General features: G+C 42.5%; 1 protein-coding gene across 5 annotated transcripts in view; it reads right to left on the reverse strand.

The window, feature by feature from the left end:
• The window catches only part of pag1 (phosphoprotein membrane anchor with glycosphingolipid microdomains 1), a 49,072-nt gene that overhangs the window by 12,215 nt on the left and 9,296 nt on the right, over window positions 1-27,561 (reverse strand). For 2 of the 5 annotated variants that reach the window (XM_058619476.1, XM_058619471.1), the window contains exons 2-3: window positions 1,863-2,106; window positions 650-707 (exon numbers count right to left, since the gene is read on the reverse strand). In XM_058619476.1, coding sequence (XP_058475459.1) covers window positions 650-707; window positions 1,863-2,050 — 246 coding nt within the window. In that variant the 5' untranslated portion in view covers window positions 2,051-2,106. Of the gene's footprint in view, window positions 1-649; window positions 708-1,862; window positions 2,107-17,754; window positions 17,829-27,561 lie in introns of all 5 variants that reach the window. The other 3 variants (XM_058619473.1, XM_058619472.1, XM_058619475.1) reach the window with 3 other exon arrangements.

Raw genomic sequence — 27,561 nt, forward strand, 5'->3', positions numbered from 1 at the left:
GTGGAAATGACAGTGTTCATGCAGCAATGTTCCATCGGACACTGAAATCATTACGACCACGATCACATGCAGCTCTCTGAATAATAAACCCTCATTCAGAGGTCACGTTCAGAGAGCGTTTTACCATCAGCTGCTTCATTTACAATTCATACGTTGCAGCCACAACAGCCACATGATGTCACAGGTGGAGCAAAGGGAGGTGATGTGCGTGTGTGTGTTGTTCACACATCCGGCCATTCTAAAGCTGTATGCACAGCATCATTAACCACACAGCCTGGCTACAGACATGTCCATCTTACACGCTGGGCGGAATGACAACTATATGTGTGTATGTATATATATATATATATACATATATATACATATATATACATATACATATATATATATATATATATATATATATATATATATACATACATATATACATATATATATATATATATATATACATATATATGTTTCCCCTAATTTAGATTGAATCATTTTCCCACACACGACAGCAACATGTTACTGGAACCAGACATACAGTAACCTGTATCTGTCTCTCCTTCTTTCATATTACTTTCATTCATTTTTATTTATTTATTTATTTATTCATTCATTCATTTATTGTCGCTTGTTCTATGCTTTGGGACGTTTTACTCACTCCATTCATGAGGTTGTCGTGGTCTCCTGCTGGATGTCCACTGATTGTTTTCTTCTGCCTAGAGACGGACGAACGAAGAGAAAAGAGCGATATAGAGTGAATTATGCTTGTATTGCTTTTCTTGGTACATGCTAATGTGACTTTGTTTCGGTTTTTGATAGGTTTCCTATCATAACGATTTGTATGGAGGTCATAGTGATGGTGTTGTTTTCAGATTTACATTGTCACAGCAGCAAAGACAGTAAAGATAATAGGATTATAAATAATAAACATGCATGTCCAAGAAAGTACAATATAAAAATATGAACACACACTAAAATAGTAGGAAAAAACTACTATTTAAAGCTAGAAAGTAACGAGAGCTGCTGCACGGGATGTGTAACTGAGAACTGCAATGATTGAAAGTGCCTAAATGATATTTAACTATGATCCTGAACAGCTTTATGAAGATAGATGTCAGTACACGTTATAGTGGATTGAATTATAATGTACACTACATGTGTATTATTTATTAATATTGCTGTGATTGCTACAATACTGTTAGCATTTCAGTTGCATTACTGTTGTTTTTATTTACTGCTCGACTTATTTCTACATATTTGATATAATCCACAATTACCTTTGCGCAGGACATTTATAGAACACATTGTTCTTTCTCAATTCAAATTCTATGTTTTTTACAGAATGAAAGCACTAATTGATCATTGTTTGACTCCAAATCTGATGGAGTCCAGAGCCGAAACAAAGCTGCTGATTCCCATATTAAATCACATGTATGAAAGGATCCCATATTCCCAGTGCTTTGTGTCTGCAGTAGCATCTCTAACAGAAACTACACATCGCGTTTTATTTACCTATTTATATCCTCACCCTCTGAACACTCTTGTGTGTGCTTTAATTTAAAGACCACTCTATTTGACAGCTCAAATAATCATTACATTGTATTGAAGCCAAAACACCCCCGGGGCTACTCCTATAATTACTATTATAGCTAAGAACGCACACTCAGGTGTTTGAGCTACTTTCAACACAACAGTGCACCACAGCTGCACTTTCCAACAAACACAGATTCAGTTTAGATATTTGGCACCGGAGGACGACTCATTACATAAAATCCCGACCTCCTCTAGATGTGCGTTTCCTAGAGTAGTCATCATTATAGTCATTACTGCTGATGTGTGTGTGTGTGTGTGTGAAAGAGTGCCTGTTTTACCCCTGGCAGCTCGCACACAGCAGCAGCAGCACAGAGACCAGCAGCAGGACAGTGAAGGCGCTGAGGGTGATGACCAGCACCAGCTGCTCACTGCCGAGCCAAGACGCCACACCAGTGGCAGCTGCCGCCCCCGACCCGACGACACCGGCCTCCGGCCCCCACCACACTCCACTCAGCACCGGAGCCATGATGCATCACACTGTCGGAGGAGGAGGAGGAGGAGAGGACATCGGACTGGTACCTGCTGAGGAAGAAACAGGAGTTGTTGTTTTTTTTTAGAACATATTTAAATGATTCATACTCTGTAACTTTAAAATACAAGCAAAGGTCTGTCACAGGAGGTGACATAAAACGTATCAAGACAGATGGAGGCAACGGCAACATGGGGCTCGTAAAGCGAGACGGCCACAAAGAGTGTGACTGAACGTTTCAGAAGTAGAATTTATAGCAACAGAGAGCGAGGTTTGAAACGCTTCACTCGTCTCTGTGCTGCTGGTGCATGTACACACAGTGATGAATATTGCAGATTTAAAGGACGGGATATTAGGGCTGAAAATACTACTCGATTCATCGATTATTAATCGATTACTAAATGAATCGTCGGCTATTGAAAAAGAGTGATTTTTCAGCTCCTTAAATGTGAATATGTTCTGGTTTCTTTGCTCCATATCACAGAGAAATCATTACAAACGGCATCATTTTGGGGCAAAACAAGACATTTGAGAACATCATCCTCTCCAGGTTTGACAGAATCTGACCAACATTTTATGGACCAAACAACGACTCCATTCATCGAGAAAATAATCGACAGATTCGTCGGTTATGAAAATTACAATATCGGTATCATATTAGCGTTGGAGGGACAAACAATTACTGCTGGTGAAAGATTCAAAGCAGTTCATCGAAAGATAAATAATAAGGAATGAGCTGACGTTGCTGCAGCAGCAGCAGCAGCAGCATCAGACACTCCTGCAGGTCTGGTATGAATTGCAAAGGTGAGGTTTATATTGCCTGCGGTACAGACGAGAGAAGTTAAATTCACCAGAAGCTCGACTGCAGCCTGTGACCACATGTGTGTCCAGCAGGTGGCAGCACAGAGCAGAGTCAGAACCTGCACTGCAGACACAGAGAGCTGTGCCCCAGTCTGCTGCAGTGGCCCCTTCACAGCTGGTGTCTGAGCTCGGCATAAGCAACCTCCTCACGTCGCCACCCGACAGCCAAAAGTTGTGTTCCACGGAACTCCCGATGGCGTGACAGGTGCTTTATGGGACGGTGTTTTTTTTGTTGGTATGAGTCACACCAGGTGACGATGGTATGTGTTGGTATGTGGGGACACTTGTGACTGCAGTGACTGTGATCGAGGAGAAAACACGACCGTTTTTCCACGACCGTCTCTCTACATGTCCTTCACCCAGAGCACACTTGGCAACAATCAGTGACACAAATATGACAATCCATCCTCCCGTATCCATTTTCTCCAAACTCCTGTCTACAGTGATGTGTGTGTGTGTGTTTTGTGCCGGCGGTGATAAAACTCTCCCATGCTAATGAGAGGAACGTGGGAGTTAAGGAAGCACTACCTCAAGTTTTGTGCAGATTCTAACTTCTCCTCCACTGAGGAATTTCTTTTTAACATTGTTACATTGTTTTTCCCCCCCTGCAGGAGGAGTGTGTGTACCAGGGCTCATGTTGCACAGATGGTAAGAGGCAAACACAACCTCACCTTGACACCACCACCCACACGGATGATTAGTTAAGCTGGCCTTGCCTGGAAGGGAGCTGATAAAAAGCAGAGAGAGGCGGGGGGATTATTGCTTAGAGCAAATCAAAATCACGGCGCTGAATATCATCGCTTACAGGTGTTTATATGTGAATACTATGGTCTACACTGAGAATATATGAGCCGTGCAAAAACAGGCTGCCAGCACACACACACACACACATTATTGACCAGTCATCCCATGTAACTGAGAGGATTACAGCACAGATTACAGCACAGTGACATCACCTGATATAGAACATGATATCTACTGTGTTCTCCACATTGTTCCATGTCATGGAGACAGGCAGCAGCATGTCTGAATCCTTTGTGTTGTCCACACACACTCATGTTGTACCCCATTCAAACTTAAGAGAAAATGCCAATCCCAAACCCTACAAACCTCATTCAAGTTAAACATATACAGTACACAGCCTAAAAGCACAGCAGAGTGTCTGTAGTATTTAGTGCATAATCCAGCAGGGGGCACTGTGATGTAAGACAGTGATGCGGTGTTGTTTTGCAGTCTCACTTTTTTGTTTTCTGTGGTTAATGAAAAGTTCTGGCTGAGTGGGTCATATTAAAAGTGTCACTATTTTTGCCACATAGTGCTGCCCGCTCATGTGTGCGCGTCTCCACTGGCACCTAAATCAGAATGATTACTGCCAGCCACAGCGCTGTGTCACCATGGCAACATGCCCTTCTAGTCATCAGTGCTATTTATGGTGGAAGAGAGACAAACACAAAAAAAAATGACGTGTGAAGAAAAGATAACCAACCATTATTAACTGGCAGGTGATAATGGAGATGGATAAATAATACTTATAAAAACAGTGGCTGTTAAAACCCAGCAAATCATACACTTTCACTGTAGATTGAATCCAATAATCTAATTTTCAACCTTTAATTAATTAATTAATAAATTATTCAGACATAAAACTATCATAAGGAAAAACATTTGTCCTCCTTTAAAGGACACACATGAAGGATTTAAGGAGATCCTATAATCATGTTCTACAGGGAGTCATGTTTCCAACAAAACAATCAACCTTTCATCTTTTTTTAGGTTAAATGTACATGAGACAGTGAGACAGGTCTTTCAGAAATAATAAACTGTATGTGACCATGCAAATGGCCACAACATTCTCCAGAATGTCTCCTGCCAGCTCCCGAGTCATATCTTCAGACATTGTCCAAAACAAAACAAGTGAAGCTCCAGATGATTCACAGAATACTGGACTGAGCTGAAGTGTCTGACTCCTCCCGTCTCCTGCTGGTTTCATCACATGTCAATAGCAAATTCCAGAGCATGTCCACACCCACATTTCCCAAATTCATGTCTGAAAAACCGCTTCAGTCTTCAGGGTTCTGCAACTGTAAATCTGTAAGTCTCATCTGGAGCCAGAACTCCGCGAGAACCGACACTGGCAGCAACTGTAGGCTTACAGGAGCTTCAGCACAATCCTTTCATTCCACTCTATGTGATAAGAAAAAAAAACAACTTCGATTCCTCCATCTTAACTCAAATGGTATGAAGAACCTGTTAAGCACAAACACAGATCCAGGTCTGGATAACATTTCTGACATACTTCTGTGCCGAGGAGAAAGTATGCATGGAGTAAAAAAACACCCCTCATTCCTGAGCACCGCATATACGCTGTAAAAGCTCCGAGTGGAACTTCTCACAGTGGAAAACTCCTCACAGGCCACCAGAGCATGTGATACGAGACAGACAGCGGGCCAAAGACTACAACTGTGCTCTCTTATGCTGTCACTCTCTTCATCCTGGCGCTTTCAGGCTGCGATGAAAGAAAACAGATGCCTTTGAGAGACAATCAGTGTCCACTGATTCATGCCATAGAAAATAACTGACTGGAAAAGCCATTTGAAAAGGCATGTGTTTGGGGAGCCGAGGAAGGCAGAGCTCCAGATTCTGCCCTCAACCAGCTGTACACACACACACACACACACGATGAACCACAAGCCCCATCAAGGCAAAACCTCCCAACCGAGAAACTACACTCAAGGAGGCAAGAAATCCAGGCCGAGCCCCCTTCACCTGACACTGCAGTGAAGCACGACAGCCAGTCAGAGGCTGCTCCACCAGAGCTGTGAGACAGAGTGCAGTGCTTCAGGTCCTATGGATTCCGGCGTGGCTGTGTGGCAGGATCGTCTGCACACAGAGGGGGGAAGGTTTACAGCTGCAAGGCTGCTGAGAAATGAGCCCCGGGAAGCTTCACCAGAGGAGAGCCAGAGGCATTTCCACAATAATAAATAATAACCCAGTTTCTTTTTTTTTGTTGAGGAAACTCTCAACTGCCTTTGAAAAATCAGGATCTTGTGAAGCTCAAAGAAATATTTGAGAAGAAGTTAGGAGGGAAGAAAATGATGACAGGAATTCTTTTTTTTCTTCCTCCAAACAATGAGGATTTTTTTTTTCTTCATTTGCACAGAATCTTTTTATTGCGAGCGTTAGAAACTAGAAAAGCACATCGTATGCAGAAGTGCCACTGTGAATTACCCTCTCTCTTTCTGGCATAGTATACGCATTATATACACACAACTGCTTCACACACACACTTACTGACGACTACAAGCACTGGCAGGTAGATATGGACGGATGGATGGTAACTAGATATGGATGGATGGATGGATGGTAGATAGATAGATATGGATGGATGGTAGATAGATATGGATGGATGTAGATACATATGGATGGATGGTAGATAGATATGGATGGATGGTAGATAGATATGGATGGATGGATGGAAGATAGATAGATATGGACGGACAGATGGATGTAGATAGATATGGATGGACGGATGGATGTAGATAGATATGGACGGATGGATGGATGGATGTAGATAGATATGGACGGATGGATGGATGTAGATAGAGATGGATGGATGTAGATAGATATGGACGGATGGATGGATGGATGTAGATAGATATGGATGGATGTAGATAGCTATGGACGGATGGATGGATGTAGATAGAGATGGATGGATGTAGATAGATATGGACGGATGGATGGATGTAGATAGATATGGACGGACAGTAGATAGATATGGACGGATGATAGATAGATAGATAGATAGATAGATAGATCACATAAGACACAAACACACTGACCATATTGTGTCCTGACCTGAGGGTCATTTGTAAGGTGGGGGAGGGAGAAATGGGGGAGGGGTGAAAAAGAGATATAGGGGACTGCTGCCAAGAAAGAGAGATGAGAATGGAAAAATGAAGAGAGAAACTACATTTTAGTGAGAGGGAGGGGGAGAGGAAACAAAGAGAAAGAGCAAATGAAATACAGAAAGAAAAGCGATACACAGTCATAGTGACACGTGCATCTTCACACACGCCCGTCCCCTGGCAGAGTTGATGAAATACAAGTCCCCCACAGGCTGCGCTTCAAGAGGGACAGTCATAGCAGTTGCAATAATGACTCACTGCAGAGAACAGAAACCTACAAGTGTCAGATCACATGCACAGACACAGACACAGGAGCACCGCACGCTCTCTCCAAGTCACTAATCACCGTCTCTGCATGCGCGCCCGAGTCTGTGCAACTGCACGAGCATGAAAACAGGTGCTTCCCGAGCAAGGGACATCATTCGTGCCCATCCTAGGGGTTAATGGTTTTAGCATGAGAAATTGATCTAACCTCCCTAAATGGGGAAGTTGAAACTGCATAATTTAGCAAAGCTCCCCACTTCCTCCCTCCCTCCCTTCTCTCTCTCTCTCATATTACAGATATCTGCATTTTTATCTTCAGAGCATATGCACGGCTGGGCTACTTTGCTCTTTCAGGCAGCATCCACATCAAACTCCCACTGGGGACGTATAAAGGAAACATGAGGCATTTCTCCACAAGCAGACAAACATCATGTCTCACTGTCTCACGTTCTTCCACAGACAAGAAAAATCTTCTCCTTTCTGAAGACAAAACTAACGAAATGTGTACACTGTGCACGTTTGTTTTTCCTCTGCTTTATAATCTAATTTACCTGCACTTGACAAGAAAGCAGGATGGTGTTGTGGTTAACACAAGGTTCAGGTTTCTAGGACTCAAACTCTTACTGTAAACCTGCTGAGATGCTGCGGAAACTGCACCATATATGACAAAGTTGCCCCCCTGTCAGGACCAGTAGTCCTCATGGCGTCCAAAAGCCTGGTCCTCATGCGACAGAACCTCATTTCTGAGGAACTGGATAAGTTTAGAGCGTAGATTTAAATCATGGTGAGGTTGAAGTTAGGCATTTACTAGTTATGGTTAAAGTTAGGGATGTCACCTTGTTTAGGCTGTCCTAATAAATGGAAGTCAGTACAGAGTCCTTAATAGGATAGCTGTGTGAAACTGTGTGTGTGTGTGTGTGTGTGGGGGGGGAAGGATCATGTAAACATGTGTGTGTCTGTGTCTAGTTAATGTCGCACAGTCCCACGGGAAGGAAACATTTCCCGTCTTCCTGTCATGGATTTCGAGGACAGTGATGACCCTGAGGTCACGGAAGGTCCTGTGGTTTGTTTCATGTTTCTCTCAAACATAAAAAGGAGAAGAAAAAAAAAAAACTGCATTAAACCGGATGAAAACCACCGAAAGTAAATTCTGTCGCCATTTTTTTCCGACTCAGCTAAACACCGAGTGTCCCTTCCTCACTTCCACTTTTCTCTCTTCCCTCCTTTCTTTGGTTCCTCACGAAAGAGAACAGCAGGCTCATTCTGTGTCGTCCTCACACATGCTGAATACTTCAATTTCATTTCTACTTCACACACACACACACACACACACACACACACACACACACACTCCCTCTGCTCCTGGAAAAGGGGAAGTGTAGTGTTAGTGTTAAGAACCTCACCCATCGCCTGAGCATCAAGTGACTGCAGCCTGCAACTAAAAATATGCCAAAAGGAAACTTTTTAACGGCGCGGTGTGTTTGTGCCACATTACTTTGCAGCCAAACACCAGTTCAAATGAATTTTTAATGGACTGAGCCCAATTCCTTTTTATTTTTGTCCTCCAAATCCCAACAAGGCACTTTGATTCCCACTTCATTGTCTCCAACTGATTAGCTTTGTGACTGTGCCGCCGCTCCGCTAATAATAAAACGCTAAACAAAACCCGACTCCAGGAATTGTGCCGCAGAGCGATTTACGCCATTAAACACGCCCGCCGCGGGTGGCGTCCAAATATGGAAATGAGAGCGTGGAGTGTGAAAGAAGCGGGCTCTGTTTGTTTGTAATTTGATTTTCAGGGGATTGTCAGCCGCTGAACTGTTTAACGATGGGGATTTGGGACAGGAGAGGCGTGGACGGGACTGCAGAGTGAGCGGAATAAAGAGTCAGTTTGTCTGCACGCACCGTTCAGTCACGCTGAGCTCGTCGATACAGCTTTTAATTGAACTGTCCTTGTCCCAGAAATCAGGGACTAGTGGGGATTAATTGAATTATTGAATGGAATGTGTCTGTTTCTGTTTAAACTGGCAGCAGGTTGTCACCATGATGATCGCCATTCCATGTATTTCTCTATCCACTTATACATTTTCTCTGTCGGTCCAACAACACTGTACTCTGAGTTTATTTTTCTTGCTGTTTTCTTCTTCTATTTCCGTGTTGGGGTCAAGTTGAGCGTGTACTTTACTGGACGTGCAACAGGTTTGAGTCAAAGTCATTTAAATTTCATTGTAAATGTACCGAGTGTCTATCTGCGGACTAAATTGAAAATAAGCTCCACTTTAAAAATGCAAATTAAAATCTGTACAAAATAAACACAGACAGACACCTCAGATTAGACTTATTCAACAATGACGGACCGCGTGCATGGAATTACTCCATCATTGTCACCTTGAGATGAAGATTAGCATTCGGGCGAATGAGGAGCAGATACGACCACATCATTATTCAGTGACACTGGCGTCTCCGTGCTGAATAGCCACCAAGATAAAGGGATTACCAGGCTGAAAAGTGTGTGTGTGTGTGTGTGTGTGAGATGCACTGAAGAAATTCATTGTAAAAGCTGTTAATGAGATGCAACAAATGCCTGTACACACACACACACACACACACCATCTCAGCCATGTTGGCGAATACACAACTGCGGCGACACATTTTACAACAACACAAACCCATTTCTATCAAAGATGCTTTTTTTTTTTACTTTTTCCCAAAACTGGCGAACTCAGCCCTGAGCTGTTCAGGCTGCAAAACCCAAGATGCCGCTCAGAAAATTGCAAAGCAACACTTCATTTATCTCCTGCTTTAGCACCAACGTTTAGGACAAAAGACACAGGGCTGAAGGGGGGGGGGGGGGTGAACAGAGGTGTGTAAGTGTGTGTGTGAGGGGATGGAAATATGATCTGTCTTTACAAGCCTCACCACAGCAGGGGTGAGTTTATTAGTCTACCAGGGTAATGTTGGACTGTAAGACACTGAGGCTGAGAGGAAGAGGAAGCACAAGTCGGATTTGATACTACTTGTGTGTGTGTGTGTGTGTGCATATTTTAGGAGAAGTTGGAGAGCAGACAGAGTCAAGTCGGGAATGAAAAAGAGGAGAGGTGTGTGGGGAGGCTGAGGCCCGCTGACCTTTTGGTGTGAGGTATTTTTCTGACATATTTCTACTGGCCGGACACTCGACAGCCTCTTTTACACAAAAATGAGCAGGTATAGCTGAGGTTTTAAACCCCCAACCCCCCCCCTCAGCAAAAGTTGGTCTGTGCTGTGTTTTTTTCGTTTTAACCCCTGCATCACCCGTGAGTGAATTGTAAATGATCAAAGTCAATATTAAATTGCGGCGCAGATTTTTTTAAACCTAAGGATCTTTACAAAAATATGTCTGAAAGACGAATGAGCGTTGCAGTGAAATGCAAACAAAGAAGAAAAGTGGTCTTTCTTTCCTACCGATGCTGATTGGAGCTGAAACTGATTACACACAGAGTGCCTTGCAGAGTAATTTGACCCAGAAGTGAATTAAACACTTGTTTAAACCCAGTACTAATGGTGTAACAAACACACACACACAGATACACTTTCTTAAACCTTCTTCTCTTGTTTCCTTTCCCTTATTTCTATCATCTTCCAGTCCTTTCTTTCTTCACGCCTGCCTCCGCCTCTCTTCATCACGTTGCCCTCAGCTTCAACCCTCTCCAGACCATATAGCATATTCAACATGTCTGCTACCCTCACAAATATATGGTAAAATATGGAGGCCTGCCGGGAGCTGAAAGGGCGCATCTAACATCGGTAACAGCAAATGGGGGTTGGGGTTGGATGGCTGGTTAGTCGTGGGGGGGGGGGGGGGGGGGGTTACAGCCAAAAAAATACATGGCAACCACCTTGACAGCGAGGGGAGGGGGAGGATGCTGCAAGACATGGCAACCTTCTGACCGCAATCTTTTGATTTCTGTTTCAATCCTTCCAGCTGAGTAACGGTGGGAGATTGTGTGAGGGAGCTGTTCTTTCTGCCTTTTTTCACAATTCCATTTCATTCTTTATTTCACAAGGTGAAGCGTATTCCATATTTCTCGGCAGTAACCGAAGGGGGGTGAAGACAAGGCACGCCAGGTCAGAGAGGAGGAGGAGGATGAATCACAACCAGCAGCAAAAATGGAGAGGATAAACACAATATTCTTTGGTTTTCTTTATTTTCATTTTAAAGACGGATTTGCCTTAAATATCGCGTCTTAGCCTAACAGACTTGGAAGTGTGAAAACTGTCGGTTCAACGGTGGGAAACAAAATCTGCAGACCGTAAATGTCAAAAGAAATCAAAAATTATTTCAAGGCCGCTTGGCATGATTGATAATGGCACACAGTTTCCAATCTAACTCTTGGAAAGAAGGTGAGTAAGTAAAAAAAATCAATCTATGCATTCAAAATTTATAACGAGCTGTCAGAGAATAATAATTCACGACAGACCCCTGCATCATCACGCAGCTAAACCTGCTTTATTGACAGACTCCTTCCTATATTCAACAGCTACATGAGGCGGAGCCATAATTCATGAATAATCGATATAAAAACGTGGTAGAAGACATATTTACAAAGAGGCAGCGGCTGCAACAGCCCTTCTCAAATCAGTTAATGCGGATGGGCTCAGCGTGTCCCGAGGGGAAGCTGAAAACCAAATGAACCAAGCGACGTGTGCAACAGAGCGGCAAAACAGAATATCTGCCGGTGGAGGAACATCTGCTGTCAGTCACACACAAACACACAAACACACACACAAGTAAAAGATTACTGCACACACACTCTCGAGGATTTAGATAGAAAAACAGGGTGAGAAACGGACACACACACACAGATTCATCCAAACAGAGATGAACCAATTAGCAGGCGACAGACCCGAGAGTGACAGGAAAAAAAAGGATGGAGAGAGAAAAGAACGGTGGAAGAACACATGAAAGCTCTCCGTGTGCAGGCAGCAGTCAGCGAGTGAGACACCTTCACTCCCAAGCTTTCACAGAAGCTGAGGAGGCCGGGGGCAAAACTCCTTCTGACACAATGCACAGATAATGCAGCAAAAATGTGAGGCAGACAGAGGTGACCCTCGGTGATTAGATTCTCAGGCTGACACCGGCTGACTGAGAGGGAAATGATTTTACACTAAAGATAGAACATTTTTACGCAATGCAGGGCTGTTGATGTTGTTGTTGTTGTTGTTGCCTCAAAAGTTGACTCATTCATTCCCATGGATTTGACTTTTTGTCAAAGTGCCACGACAGTTTGAAAACAACACAATTAACAAATCACAAAGGCTGCAATTTGGGATAAACATCATGGGATGTGTGGTTGGAGCATGCAGATGGTGTGTGGTTATTATTTTTGATGGATGGCAACGATCCCGGCTGCACAACTGTCCATCCATCCATTTTCTACCGTCTTGTCAAGATAATCAAAATCAACCAATTGTATTGGTCATATTATTATATCATATATTATTATTATATCATAATTGTTGTTTCAGTCACAATTATGGCCCCAAATGGCTACAAAAACTAAATAATTGAACAAAAGGATTATTACTAAATGGGGACTTTTATTCTGAAAATAACATTTTTACTGTTGTAATCCGGCAAAAATAGAGCACAGGTATTCAGTGGAACCCCAGGGTTAAACAAGCAGCGTGATTAAAGATATATATACACTATACAATCATTTATAGATATTTTAAGGTCAATTTAAAAGGTTCATTCACTTTTTTTTCCATCTGCAATAAATTCCAATAGTTTCAAGTTCAAGTCAATGAGTATTCGTTTGACATAATGGTGATTTCAATTTCGACCCAAATAATCGTGAGTTATTATTATTTCCATAATCGGGCAGCCCTACCAAGTGCAGTAACCAAATGGAAATTTGGAATTTGAGACAGAATCTGTGATATAACAGCATAATGGTGAAATTGAGTCGTGAAGGAAAATAACTGTCTCAAAAAGCCTGCTCTGAACATGAGAAAACACAAAAAGAAGGTCGAATGATCAGGATTTTTCATGAAAACGACAGTTAATGTGAACAGTCACACCAAGTTTGACCATAATATCTGTCAAAAAATAATGGTAATATGAGACAAATAGACAATGAACACTGTTTTTTAGTTGGGTCTATAGATACACTGTATGTTTTGTTGGCACATTAAGAAGAATTAAGAATTTAATTTTGTTAATCCCCTTAGGGAAAGTATTCCTCTGCATTTGACCCATCCTAGAATTAGGAGCAGTGGGCTGCCACACTGAGTAGCGCCCGGGGAGCATTGGGGGTTGGGTACCTTGCTCAGGGGTACCCCAGCTGGCTGGGTGGGGATTTCAACCGGCGACCCTCCGGTTACAAGCCAAGTTCCCTTTCCACTTGGCCACGGGCTGCCACAGACACAAAATGTCACGCGGACTCATGAAGCTATTTTGATGACACATGTGTAATTTAGGCTCTAATTTATCAGCCCAGTGTCTCACATCAGTGTCCAGCCTGGTATCAGCTCATGTAACTTGACATAGGTGAACCAGACACCTTTGACTCCGTGTCATGTTGTGTCGGCAAAAACTAAAATTGAACTAAAAACAAAATACACACACAACACACTGGGTACGACATACATTAAACACACATCTGAACCCAAATAACACACAGTCAATGAGTGCTCCTTAAATTGAAGTGCCGTTACGTTACAGCATCTGTAAATTACCTCTCAATTCTCCTGACCTCAAACTCATCAGACCATTAGCGAGGCCTTGGGCGCACGCGCACACACACACACACACACACACACACACACACACACACACACATACACACATACATAGCATCATCCTCTAGCGCCATGTTTTCTCTCCTGTTTACAGCTACAGTTAGAATTCTATGAAAATATCTCGCAACTGTTGCGTCTGTGGTTCATGACAGAAATAGAAGCAACTAGTTGAACCTAAGCTGACACAGCAATGAGCATGGCATCATTCCCTGAGGAGGATTTAATAGCGCGAACAGAGCCAGAGAGGGGATTACAGAAGATGTCATTTACAATCTCCACACTGCCACTGACAAATATGCAGAGTAAGATTTCCTAGAAATCTTGATTAAAGGGCAGAGATGGATGAGCGGCTCTGGAGGGAGCAGCTGCACAGTCCACCAGCGAGCAGGAGGACCACTGCCACTGCAGTTTTCATGAATCAGTGTGCACACATCACCATACCAAACACCAAAAACACCAAACTGCTGCTGGAGCGTGGAATGCAACACAGACATTTACAGCGCCACAATTCCTTGTGACTCAGTCTGCATTTACTTGCACTGCAGAGGTTTTAAAGTGATTCAGTCTTTAGTCAGCCTTTAATGTCCTTCTCTGCAGCAGCTGCAGAGTCACAGAACAACATACTTTTACATTTATATCCTGAGAGGGAAAAATCACAACATATCTCAAGGTATATGATGTAGAATAGTCACAAAAACACACCCTGACTCCACATCACCAAAATCTAACCATTTCTACTTGGTGCTATAATCAAAATACTGCTCAAAAACAGACGACGACACCAACACGGCAAAAAGCTGCGAGGACCAAGGTGGATACAGTTCATGCACACACATATTAAGGAGGATCAGGGTGTAGATAAGAAAGTTTGAGCAAGTATTAGTCTGGGGAGAATCTAAAAGTGTAAAAATAGACACAAGGCAAAGGCACAAGCACCTTCTCAGTCAAATAAACCGGAGAACACAGGACAGAGAGCAGAATCCCCACGAGGAATCAGTGGAATGTAAACAGGCTACACACACACACACACACACAGTGCTTCATCAGAGGCCATGAGACGAGGGCTTCATGTGGAAAAAGATGCCCCAGAGAACAGTGCTGTTTGTCACGATTGTCCTCTGGTTTACCCCGTTAGACCTCACACTGTCCTACAAAAAAATCCCCACGAGAGGCTGCAGGAATGCAACTGCATGCTGGGAAACATGTCAACCTTCAACCCTTTGCTTTATACAAAACAACAGTTTATAAAAAAAAAAAAACTAAAAAGAAACAATGAAGAATTATGCGTGAAATGACACGACTGCACTGCACGAAGACAGATTTAAGATCTAACCAAAAAGTCAGACAGTATTATTCCCATTATCCTTCATCTTAATAACACGACTCATTAGTCATAGTCTCTCCCTCTCTCTCTCACACAGACACACACAAGTGATACATCATTCTAATCCTGTGGTTTAAATGAGTCTTTCTCCTGTTAAACCCTACAAGGTGTCACACCCCACAATTTCTATAATCCTGTGTGTGCATCTCTCATGTCTTAAAACAGGCTGTGTGGACCAATTGTCAAGCCCATCTATCTTTGTGAGGACATTTTGACCTTATGAGGACACTTTGGTTGGTCTACACAACTTTAAACGGGTTTTTGAGGGATTAAGCCCTGGTTTTAGGGATTAGGGTTAGAATCGGGTTTAGATTAGGGTTAGGCACTTAGTTGTGATGGTTAAGGGTTAGGGTACGGGGCAAGGGAATGCATTATGTCTATGAATGTCCTCACTATGAATGTGTGTGTGTGTGTGTTTGTGTGTGTGTGTGTGTGTGTGGGCCCAACAGCTGCTTAAAGAAAACTGTCATCAAACACCGTCTACACTGTAAAATCTATAACTAAGAGTAGTATCAAGTACAAATCTGCCATTCATGCCTTTAAATAATGATCCAGCTCCTGCCGTCTTAAACACTTTATCATCCATATGACACTATTGTTGTGTTCTTAGGCTCATGACCCATATAACCACCTGTTCTAGAAGTGACTTTCTGGGGCGCTAGCAGATTATCATAAGGCTAACGACAACAGCTCACACTTTGGGGGGGGGCAGCAAATGGGTCAAACACTGCTTCATTCTTTCTTCTTAATAAATAATAAAACATGCAGCAGTGACCTTGAGAGCTCAGGAATCCACAACGGGGCTCTTTGCACTTAATTAGTGGGAACAAGTCTAGACATGAGAAAGTAAACAGCTAATTTCCTGTGTTTTGGCCTCGTCCTATGGTTAGCATTGGCACTAGCGTAGCGGCGTTAGCCTTCCTTCTGCGTGTGGCTCCCTATTGTTCCACTGACAAGCCGCTAAAAAATGTCACTGGGTCTAAAATACGGCAACAACTCACACTAAAGACAGGCCCACGGGCTTTTTGAAGTTTCTCCCATTGTTTAGAGAGGGATATTCTCCCTTCAGCATAGAGACGCGCTGCGTTCACTCCAGCTTTCAAGTCCTTTCTACGGAGTGTTTTGTCTGCACATGTGTCCACGCGGACGCTGACACACAGTTGTTTAGAAAAAGGAAAAAATATCAAGTGAGTACCATGGGAACGTGGTGTCAGACTTGTGGACCCAAATGCATTTAATGGTGCTATGAAGTGGACTTATGTGACCTATTTGTATTAAAAAAGGCATAGTGACGGTCGGCACATTTTCCTGGGTAAGGTCATGGTGGGAAATATTTTTAGAAATTTCCCTTGCAGTAGTTTTCAAATGCAAAACTTAAACACAAAAAGTGTCACGAGGGAACACAATAGTTCTGTCTAAATACATTTCCCACCATGACCCTACCAGGGCTCCGTATTTTTCTATGGATGACAAAGTAATTGTTAATTTTGTCTTGGTTTAAAAAGTTTAAAAAAAAGAATACAGGACAAAAGGACAAAAACAATCCCATGTGAAGCTGCTGAGATGGAGTATGAAAGACAGACTAGTGCAAATATATTTCAACTTTCAAAGGGTGAATATGAAGTTAAAAGTAGAAAACATAGTTGGAAAATTGCCATGACTTCAGGCTCATTGAGCAACCTCTCCAGACTTCTGTGTGTCAAATATCAATAAGCTTCAGAGGCAGTTATCCCATTGATTCCTTGGGTTCAAAAATTAAAAGGAGAGAACGAGACGGGTCGATATGACGAGACAACACACCCTATAATAGCCTTATGTTTTAAAGCTAAAGGTCACTTTGGTGCATTAAATGAGACCAACATACTAAAACTATGGACGTTAAGCTGGGATCTATAAAAGTATGAGAAGTTATATGAGATGCTGGAGTCATTCCAAAAAGCCCCTGCCCTGTCCTCTTAACATTTCTACAGGAAATGAAAGAGGCTGAGTGAAAGGGAAGTGGAGGAAGACATGAATTGACTGCTGAAGCACAACAAGACACTGGGGGACACAGCTGAGTCCCCAGAGAGAGAGTGCTACTGACTCACAGTGCAAAACCCTCATTTTTCCCGAGATCTCCAGCTATTGTTGACACGAGTGTATGATCCGCACCGAATCAGGAGGAACTTGTTTGTTCCTCTGAATAAACGATTAACACATAAGAGCCATATGGTGATTTGAAAATGAGCTACAGCACCGTGTGAGGGAAGTCGCACAGAAGGAAATAGTTTTTAATCAGATGCAAAGTTGGAGTTGACAGGATGTGCGAGAGGGTGCGGTCTATTCCAACCTGCTCTAAAACATGATGTTCATCACTGCATACAGACGTTTGATATCGTGGACAAGTGACTCCCTGTGGGAGCTCTGTGCCGTTTATATGGAGAACTAAAATCATTCAATCAATATGTCAACTAATGACAAAAAGTAGGCCGACAACAATTTTGCAGGTTGATTAATCATTCACTCACCTTTGTGGTTGTAGCTTCTCAAATTTAGATTTGCACTAGTTTCCCTTGAGACAACGACGATGACAAACCAGCAGCTGGTCGGACAAAACACAGTGAAAATGGCTTAGAGAGCATCTTATAGTGAATAGATAGACACCACATGTTCAATCCCTTGGTAGAGATTAGATAAATTAGACACCTTAGTAGATAAAGCTTCCAATTAGTGTTGCAGGAAAAACAAAAGAAAAAAAGTATTACGACAGAGAAGGGAGATATAATGACTTTGGCTGTGTTGGGCATTTGTAAGCGAACACAGAAAACATCATTTGTGAGTAAAAACCATCTACATGAATATTTAATGAACATAATCGACTATGTAACAGTAAACAATATAACTACATTTACTGAATATGTGTTGATCTGTGTCGATTTCTCATTCCTCTACGTGACAGTTCAGAATAAAAGAGAATAAAATCAGTGTCCTCCTCAGTCTAAAGACCCTGCAGCTTGAATTCCACAGTGTCTCCTGGCTTCTTCTTCTATTTCCAGGTGTTAGCAGAGGAAACTGTGAGCATGTGTCAGGTGACCAGGCCAGCATAAGTCTCTCTTAGGGGTAGACTGATCTCTAACTCCCAGTCCTCTGATCTGGGTGTGTAAGTCCGACTTTGAGAGCATTCATGAATCAGTTGTAACCTGGACAGGAATTGAAACTTCAAGGGTTTTACTCTCAGGTTTCACCAGAAACTTTCAGAAGTGAAGAAGCCTCATGGATGAGAGGGGAAACACCTTGAGACATCTGCGAGATGCCCAGTTGCTACTGATTCAATGGCTTTTCAGAGAACTGAGAAGCTACAGAAGGATACGAACGCTCCGAGTCACACGCACAGATTAACGCCATCATGTGAGAGAGACCGCGTGAAGCCGCGCATGTGAACGAGTGTGTGTCATCTGACAGACCCTCTGGGATCAAGGGAAGCTTGTTAACGACGCGCCTGATGTTCGCGGGCCGAACGGCCTCCCTGGGCCTTGTTAGGGCTCAGTAGACCCTGTCACGGCCAAGCAGCCCGTCAATGAAACAGGCTGTAAAAATGACAGTGCGTAACGTCAGCCTTAAGGAATGCAAAGCGATGTCTTGACAGATGTAAAACAACCTTGACTGACTCTGAACTTCACTGGAGTGTGTGTGTTCATGTCTGTGTACTCCTATATTAAATCTAAAAGTTATGTTTGTGTATTATTTGTTATTATTAAAGTATTATATTTTATCAGCTAGAGCGGGTGAAAAAAAGAAAAAAACGGTCAAAAATATCAGCCAAAGAATATAGGCATCATATAAAGAATATCTTATGCATTAGAAATAGAAAAATCTGCATCAGACATAGAAAGTCCCACATTGGTCAACCTCTAAAATGGACTTAAAAAATGAAACCTGTGTTGACGTGTCACGAAAAACCCAAACATTTTAAAATACATGCACACATTCACGTTCCTTTCAACAAAGAGACTAAAGCAGTGCCACAGCTGCTGCAGATGCCAGGGGTCGCGAGTCACTGCATCAACTGAGCGGTGAACACTCTACACACGGGCTCACTCGCAGTTTTTAACACGCAAACGCATTTTAGAGGGAAAGCCGTGTGTGTGTGTGCGTGTGTGTGTGTGTGTGTGTGTCCTGCGGCTCATTTGTTGTAATGCTCCCATAAGCCTTTACTCTGTAAAATGACACAGCTGCCAGACATATCCTCTTTGCTGGCGCCTCAAACCTCCACTCCTTTCCTCTCTTGCTCACACACACACACACACACACACACACACTGGACCCACAACACATCTTAAAACAACATCCATCCCCATCTATGGATCATCATGATTACTTATGCACTTCACCGTCATCATAATAAATTAATATAGTGAAGTCATTCAATCACCCGCAAATGAAGAGCACAACCTCCATCACTGAAAACAAACAGGAACTTTGGTCCTTACTGTATGTTCTGTAATTCTGATCGAACGGAAAGTTTAAACGCGGGCAGGGGGAAGAAGAAACCGCGCGCTTACTTCCTGTTTATATTGATACCCTGTTAATGCAGCAGTTTTATTTAACACCATCAAATACATGACACAGTTCTGGCACTACCCAGCCCTTCTCTACTCGGTTTGGTATCAGACACGCCGTTTTCCATTAATGTAGTGCCTCCTCAACGTGGGCGGGGTCGTCGTAGCGCGGCGGCACGAAACTGCTGTGAAGTTGTTTTAGACGCAACGCGCACACACAGCGTTCAGTACTTCCTGCGTCTGACAGGACACGTCTAGGTTTTCCTTGATTTAGAATAAACATTTTATATGTAATTTATTTTTAGGGAGGCGTGCATTGTTGCCTTTTAAAGAGGTAAATTACTATGCACACAAAGAACAATATCATTTCTGGTATACAAAGGCCACCGTAGTTCCCTAATGCCCTTGTGAATAGGGTGAACAGGAAAGTTCTCCATTTGTTATAATCTGCACCATTAAATATCACTAATTCTCACAAATTGGACATTTAACTATGTGCACCAGAGTGTCTGATGTGGACTTCTGCTGCTGCGGTGGTCTATGTCTTCAAGGTTTAGAGATGGTCTTCAGTATTCATGATCATGTCCACATGCCCGATTGCTTCGAGTTGCTGCCGTGTGATTGGCTTAAAAGTAATTTGGAGTTGAACAGGTGTAAATAAAGAAGTGAGTGTAAATATCACAACTCATAAAAATGAGTTTTCCAGATGAAAAACCTGTGACTGTAAATAGTGAGGAGGAGGAGGAGGAAGAAGAAGAAGAGGAAATCAGAATGCAGAGAGCCCATGTGCCTCACTGGCACTCTGGTGATGCCAGTCTGTCCATCCTTCCCCTAGCAACCCGTAACCCGGGGCAACAGGACCTTGAAGATGAACAGACGCAACAGAACTCAGTGGTTCTCTGTTAACTTGTTGCCAGGAGGCTGATTATGCAGAGCGTTCAGGTCTGCACATGGAAACTGACGAGAGGCATGAAAAGACGAAGCAAACATGTCCGCGTTGTCCACAACTGCAAACATACACACGGTCTCCTCTGGGCCATTATGTGTGATTGAATTACTGAGACAGTCGATAAGCTACGTCTCACTCTGAGACACAGATATTGAGTCTGTTTGTCCATACGTGCAATTCATCATCGGCTAACAGCGCCGGACATATTCTAAAGACTGTAGCAGACTTTCGTCAATAACATCATATTGCAGAATGGTCCTCATGAACCCGTTCATACCAGAATTTCACCTTCAGCTACACAATCGTGTGCAAATTCCTGCTGACATGAATCTCTGCGCGCGTGCTCGGCTCACAATGTCAAGTTCAGGAAAGCAAAGGGAAGCGGGAATAGATGAGCTCCGTGCAGCTATACGGGGGCCGCGACATGACAGCACAGACAGCGAGCGCTACCAACAGCTCCCAGTGAAGCGACAGCGCCGGCATCTGAGCTAATGGGACGTGAAGTTTGGAGAACAGTATAGGTATTGTTTGCAGGGCACTGTGAGGGAAGCGAGGGAGAGAGAGAGGGGCTTTAAGTTCAGCCCTCTGCATGTGTACAGTAGCTTCTGTTCATGCACAGAACCCGCAACACGCTCACGTGTGTGAGTGCTACTTAGCAGCTAGTTAGCGTCGTGGCAGGGAATCTCACTCGTCCCCGTTCGTTCACGCTGCAACACATTTCACCGCAGAGACAACAGCAGCTGTGCAGGTGTCACGGCTATTACAGCATCCAGACTATTATACGTGTAACAGGCGATGCTGAGTCATTAGCTGTGGTGCTTTCAGCGTACAGCATGTTAATGAGAGGGCACGGCCACGCTGTCTGAGTGATTAGTTAGTGTGGAGGCTGAGGGGCAACAGTGACTTCTGTGTTTACATACACGCGGCGAGGAGGAGGCGGCGGCGGCTGATGTAGATATTTGGAGGGAAAAGGAGGCTCGTCCTTGACTGAACGAACAACTTGTTTTGAAGCAGGAATAAACAACCTTTAGGTTTAAACTTCCCCTTATGATGTTAAAAATGACTGCACCGTATGATTGTGAAAGTAAAACCACAAAATCTGTGTCTGTGTTGTTCCTTAATGGGCTCACACTGGACGTGTGTGTGTGCAGCAGCAGCAGCAGCTCTGTAGTTCAATTAATCTCCCTTCACGCCTGTTGTGGAGCTGCTGTTTACCTTCTGCTATGTTTTTTTATTCCATTCATTCATTCACCTTCTACCGCTTTACCGTGCTGCCAACCCCAGCTGACATAGGGCGACAGGCGAGGTACACCCCGGACAGTTCGCCAGTCCATCACAGGGCCACATAGACACGTGTATGTAGTGTCCAATTTGCCCAATCCCCAAATCTGCCTGTTTATTGACAGCAGGAGGAAACTGCAGAACCCAGAGAAAACCCACGCACACACTTGGAAAACAGAACAACTCCATGCAGAAAGGCCCTTGTCCTGACCAGGTCGTAAACCTGGGTTTTACACCAACATGTGTGGCCCTTTTCATAGATTTTGCCTTTGAAAATTATAAAAAATACTACACTTAACTAGATACCAGGAGGCCTCAATGTGAAACCACACATCTGTCAGTCCTGCACATATTTCTAAACACAAAAAGAATGCAGTCAGGGAAGTGAAAATGCCACAGTTGCTGTTACTCTAAAACAAGAGCGTGATGTGTTGTTTTCAAACACAGACGCTGAGAGTGCGATGAAAGGTCATATGTATATGTCTGTTATTGCTGCATGTGACTTTGTGTGAAAAGTAGGTTTTAAAAAAAGGTTTTAATTTTTGCAAATTAGACACCAGAGTCTCCTGCGGAGAGTGTGGACACATTTAATCAGTTAACATGTTAACATCTAGTTGCACAGCGAGATTGCATTTAAATGATATTTCACTTAAAGATGTTCTGAGGATAAGTGTCTGTGTCATTACCAGGCATCTTTTTTGTGCACCCCTCCACCTCCTCATCACCACCAAGCCTTTGCAGTCTCATCCGATCCATCATTATTCATCCTCCATCAGTCTCATCTTAAGATATCTCTCACTGAATGTCAAAGACTCTTTAAAGACGTTCATCACATTATTCTGTTTCATCTAGAACATGTTCAAATTTTCATTTCTCAAATGTCACTTTCAAAAATATAACCGGGCACTTTTACAGTACATCCCGCTCCACATCATTTATCGGAAGTCAGATGTATTATGATACCCACACCCAGAGATCTGAGCAAAAAAGCCGATCTGTGTTTTTTTTTAATGAGGCATTGTGTGGCAGAGAAAAGCCTAAAAATAACTTTCATAACACGCTTGAAAAGAACCTGATCCCTCCAGTCTCATTTGTTGCACTGAGTCAGGCTTTTCATTTACCAGTTTATGACCGAATGTGCGTGTTACTGCCACGGGTCAGTGTGTGTTTAGTGCCACAATGTAAGGGAAAAGTGCTTTCTTTCCGTGGGTGTGGGAGAGGAGGAGGAGGAGGAGGAGGGAAATAAACAATATAAAGTGAAGGCTGGTGTGGAATTCCCCCGTCTTTAGCGGCCCATTTTCTGCTCCCTCCTGACAGCTTGACAGAGAACAATTCTCTTGAACATTTATTCAAATAAGGGCAAATTAATTCAGCAGCAAAAGGACACAGAATCAGATATGACCTTTAAGTTCCAGTGAATTCATTTAACCTTTCAAGATACTTCATAAAAGAGACTGATCAACAAAACAGCTTAATCATCAACCCAGGGCGCAGGGTCTGTGACAGAACATTGAATGTATAGTTTCCACAAGAAAAGAATCTGCTGATAATCTGAACAAACAAAAACAGTTCTCAGTCCAGACACTGAAGCTTTCTAGCTTTGGTCATCAAGCTTAGATTAGACATTGGATTTCCTGCTGTATCTGTCTCGTCTGTATGAGAGTTGTCATTGGCTCATTTCCCCTCAGTTCCCCCCTCCTCTTCTTCTTCTTCTCTTTCCCTCTCCTCTCGGCCATCTGTTCACTCCTACATGCCTCGAAATTCACACTTTCTAAATGACTTATTTCCATAAGTTTGGGATTCTGTGTCACATACTTCTTTAAGACCTGCAGTAGATATGCGTTGTTGGTTCCCGACAATCTGTCGCGTTGTAAGAGGAACTCTCTCTATTCATCTTCGCCCTGGTTTCTAATCCTCCCTTTTCTTTAACCTTTCTCCTTTCACATTATTTCCTTTTTTCCCCCCTCTGTGTATTCATAGAGAGCTCAGTAGGCCCGGCCCTGCAAACCTTTCATGTCTGTTGGGTGCAGCTCAGCACAGCACCGCGCTGAGATGGATCTCTTCGTCTTTCATCGCGTCTCTGTCTTTTTTTTAAAATGTCCTGCTCTGGCCCTTATAGGTAAACCTCCTTTCATCTCGTCCTTCTCTCTCGGGGGAGCAGCTTCTGTGATGCCGTTTCTTCTGCCTGTTTTATGGAACTACACAAGATTTCATACATTAGTTGTAAAATGTTTGGAAGACCTTTGCATTAGTTCAGCTAACTATCTACATATCTGCAGTTTTTGTCATATTATTTAACAGAAAAATGCCACGTATGCCATCCAGCGCGTGGAGCTAAATTTGACGGAAAGTCTTAATATTGCAATACAATTCCATACAGTATCTTTTTGTATTTTGAAGGTACAACTATTATCTCACAATCTGCTAATTAGTGTTTTTTAATCAATGCAAAGAAAATTAGAGTGGTGTCGTGAGATAGTTTGAATTGTCTGAAAAACAAAAATTGGAAACTCATAGGTAAAGATAAGAGGGACATTATGTCATTTGGCATAATTTGAGGAAGCTGGAAGCAAATAACTCCCAGTGTTATTGTTCTGATAGGTTTAGTTAAAGTTTCCTCCAGATAGAGGACACACTGCCCTGGCTTAGATAACATTCATACCTAGTTAATCAATAATTTCCATGAGCATTGGCTCATTAAATCACACTGTAAATGATTGATTTGGCTTCAAATCATTTTATTACCAGCTGTTTTCAGTATTCAATAAAGGAATTACAACTTTCATGACAATGTTTTTCGTAATCATGTCGACATAATACACAAGATAAATGGATTTTTCACAACCTGACAGCCGGCAATTTATGTTTGGTAAAGTTTTGACATGAAACATTAGTGAATGATTTATTAGCTACTTATGATGCAATTACAACATAATAAAAAAAAACATTTTAGTAAGAGCAATTCATCATTTAAGTGCTGAAGTTTCAAACTTTAACAAAAAAATTACTCTTATAAACTAATTTAGAAGTAGTTCTTGTTCAATAAATGAAGCTTTTCTTCAGAGAATCTTAGAAAAACATCAGGGACAAACTGTCCAGGAACTGAAAGGCCCCTCGCCGACCTCAACAATCACCTCTTTGTTCCTCCACTTGGCTCAAACATCTTTTCCCCGATTCTATTTACTCATTCATTCAAGACTGTCTAAACTCCCTGTCGGTGCCACACTGTATCTTTCTTTTATATCTCTTCCTTGCTTTTACATTTTGTTATTACCACTATCTTCTCTGAGATAGTGAAGCATTTTAGCAGCACCCAGAGGAGCCAAACAAGCAGCCTTTTCAGAAAGCTCAGCAGTGACAGTGATGGAGAAAGGAAGGAGGAGGAGGAGGAAGGAGAGGGAAAACAGAGGGAGACTAAGAGTAAATTCTCTGGATGACTTGCAGATATCAGTAAACAACGGTCCCCTCATGTAAACATATGCAAACAGTCCTAATGGTTATACTTTAATCCCTCTAATATTTCCCTGCAATTCTCATGTTGCAAGTTATTGCACTTTCACACAACCACACACACACAAACATCTGCAGTCATGCTTGAGGCTACTCTCTAGAGAGACACTGGTAAAAGAAGACAGTCATTCCCAGTCATTCCCTCTGTGCCAGACTGATAATGGCTTCAAACAATCACACAATCAGACTCAAACTCAGTGATCTAAGAAATCACAACAAAAGTATTTAAAAGTTCTTAGTTTCATAGTTGAGCATATGACTGCTGGTTCTTTATTGAAGGCAAAATACATTTCAGACTATTAGACTAAAAAAAAAGAAGGTCTAAAGCCTTCACTGTCAACCTCCACACCTGACATTTACTGCCCATATGATCAGATTTAATGCCGTTGGTGTCACGGGACATCAAAAACACACAATATGACTTAACATACAGAGGAACTAAGCAACTTGCAGCAAGATCAAACCAATCCATAGTGGATTTGTTTGCAGGTGCAAAGTGATATGCGAGTTGTAATTTCCAACACTCACCAGGTGGTCGCAGACGACACGTTCGCACATGCACACTGAAAGCTGAGAAGTAAAATTAAACATGTACAACTAACAGTGGGCTTTGTTTGTTTGTTTACTTCATGTTGTATTGTTATTCTGGGAAAAAAATGGGCAAAAACACTTAGTTACAGGACATTCTCTTGTCCTTTTATGGTTAAAATAAGCATAAAAAATAAAAATGTACAGATGGACATTTAGAGGCCCAGGTGTTAAAGGATTAACAGAACTGGCTCAACAAAACTGGCACTTTTCGATGTTTCCACCAAGTTGAACGGTGCGGTGCAGATTTTTTTTTGCATTTCCATTAGGAGTAGTTCCAAATGAACTGGCCCCAACTGTTCCATTTCCCTTGGGGAGTAATGGTACATGATGGGTGGAGCTAGATCCACGACAGTCAGCTGATTGGGCGACAGAAAAGCGTCACTCCCCACGCCCGCAGTCTATTCTCATACACAGCTTGATGTCTTGTTGAGACAAAAAGCCACAAACTGAGGTCTACCAAATAAAAGTACTGTTCTCAGTCGTACCGTACTGTACCAAACCCAACTGTACCATGATGGAAACATGGCTTGAGACTTAAAGAGGTCTGTCTCTTATTTGGGGAGGATACTCATGACAAGCATGTGAATGTTACTGTGCCACTTTCTAACCCTTCACAGCTGAATCCACTTGTCGATCAGAGGAAAGTTAAGTTGAAGCGGTTTCGAGCCGTTTATCAAGCAGAATGGGGGAAATCGTTAAGCAGTTTAATGTGGAAACAAATAACAACCGCAGCCAAACAGACAAGAAAATAATACATTACTGGTGAAAATAATCAGTAGTTGCAGTCAAGCATTTAATAGAGTGTTCTTTCCCGTAAAATGATGTATTTACAACAGTTTGAGACAGATTCTGGCAGGATCTCTTGGCTTTTGTGTGCATCACCACTTCAAACCAAGACCAAACTCTTATTATTAATAAAAATATTATTCAATTAAAGGGACATTCGACCTTTAGACTGGTCTTTTTTTTTAACTTCATTTTCTTGCTTTTATTCTCATTTTCTTGCAATATTAAACACAGTCGAGCACAACAACCTTGAGGGAAACAGTTTGAAAAGGCTGGCCATGTAATATCAGGGTTGAACTATTAATCTCAACAGAGTGCAGGCACAGCAGAGCACGTACCCGCACCTTGTTTGTCTACGGCTCATATTAATACACTGCTGCCCGTAGAGATAATGGGGGCATTTCCTATTATGAGCCTGCTTGGGAGAAGGGAAGAAGGAGGTACTCTTTAATTATAAGAACAACAGACTACATTTGTGCTCGCCTGCCACTGACAGAGTCGCTTTAGAATGTTTTTACATGACGAAAGAGCAGCCAATTACAAATATAGAAAGAGGAATGGAAAGGAGACAAACTGAGGGGAAATATGTGAAAAAGTGAAACATGCAGGTCAGAGAGGAGGAGGAGGAGGAGGATTGGAATGTAAGTCAAGATGAGGAA

Source organism: Solea solea, chromosome 20 (assembly GCF_958295425.1).
Source record: "Solea solea chromosome 20, fSolSol10.1, whole genome shotgun sequence".
Lineage (NCBI taxonomy): Eukaryota > Metazoa > Chordata > Actinopteri > Pleuronectiformes > Soleidae > Solea > Solea solea.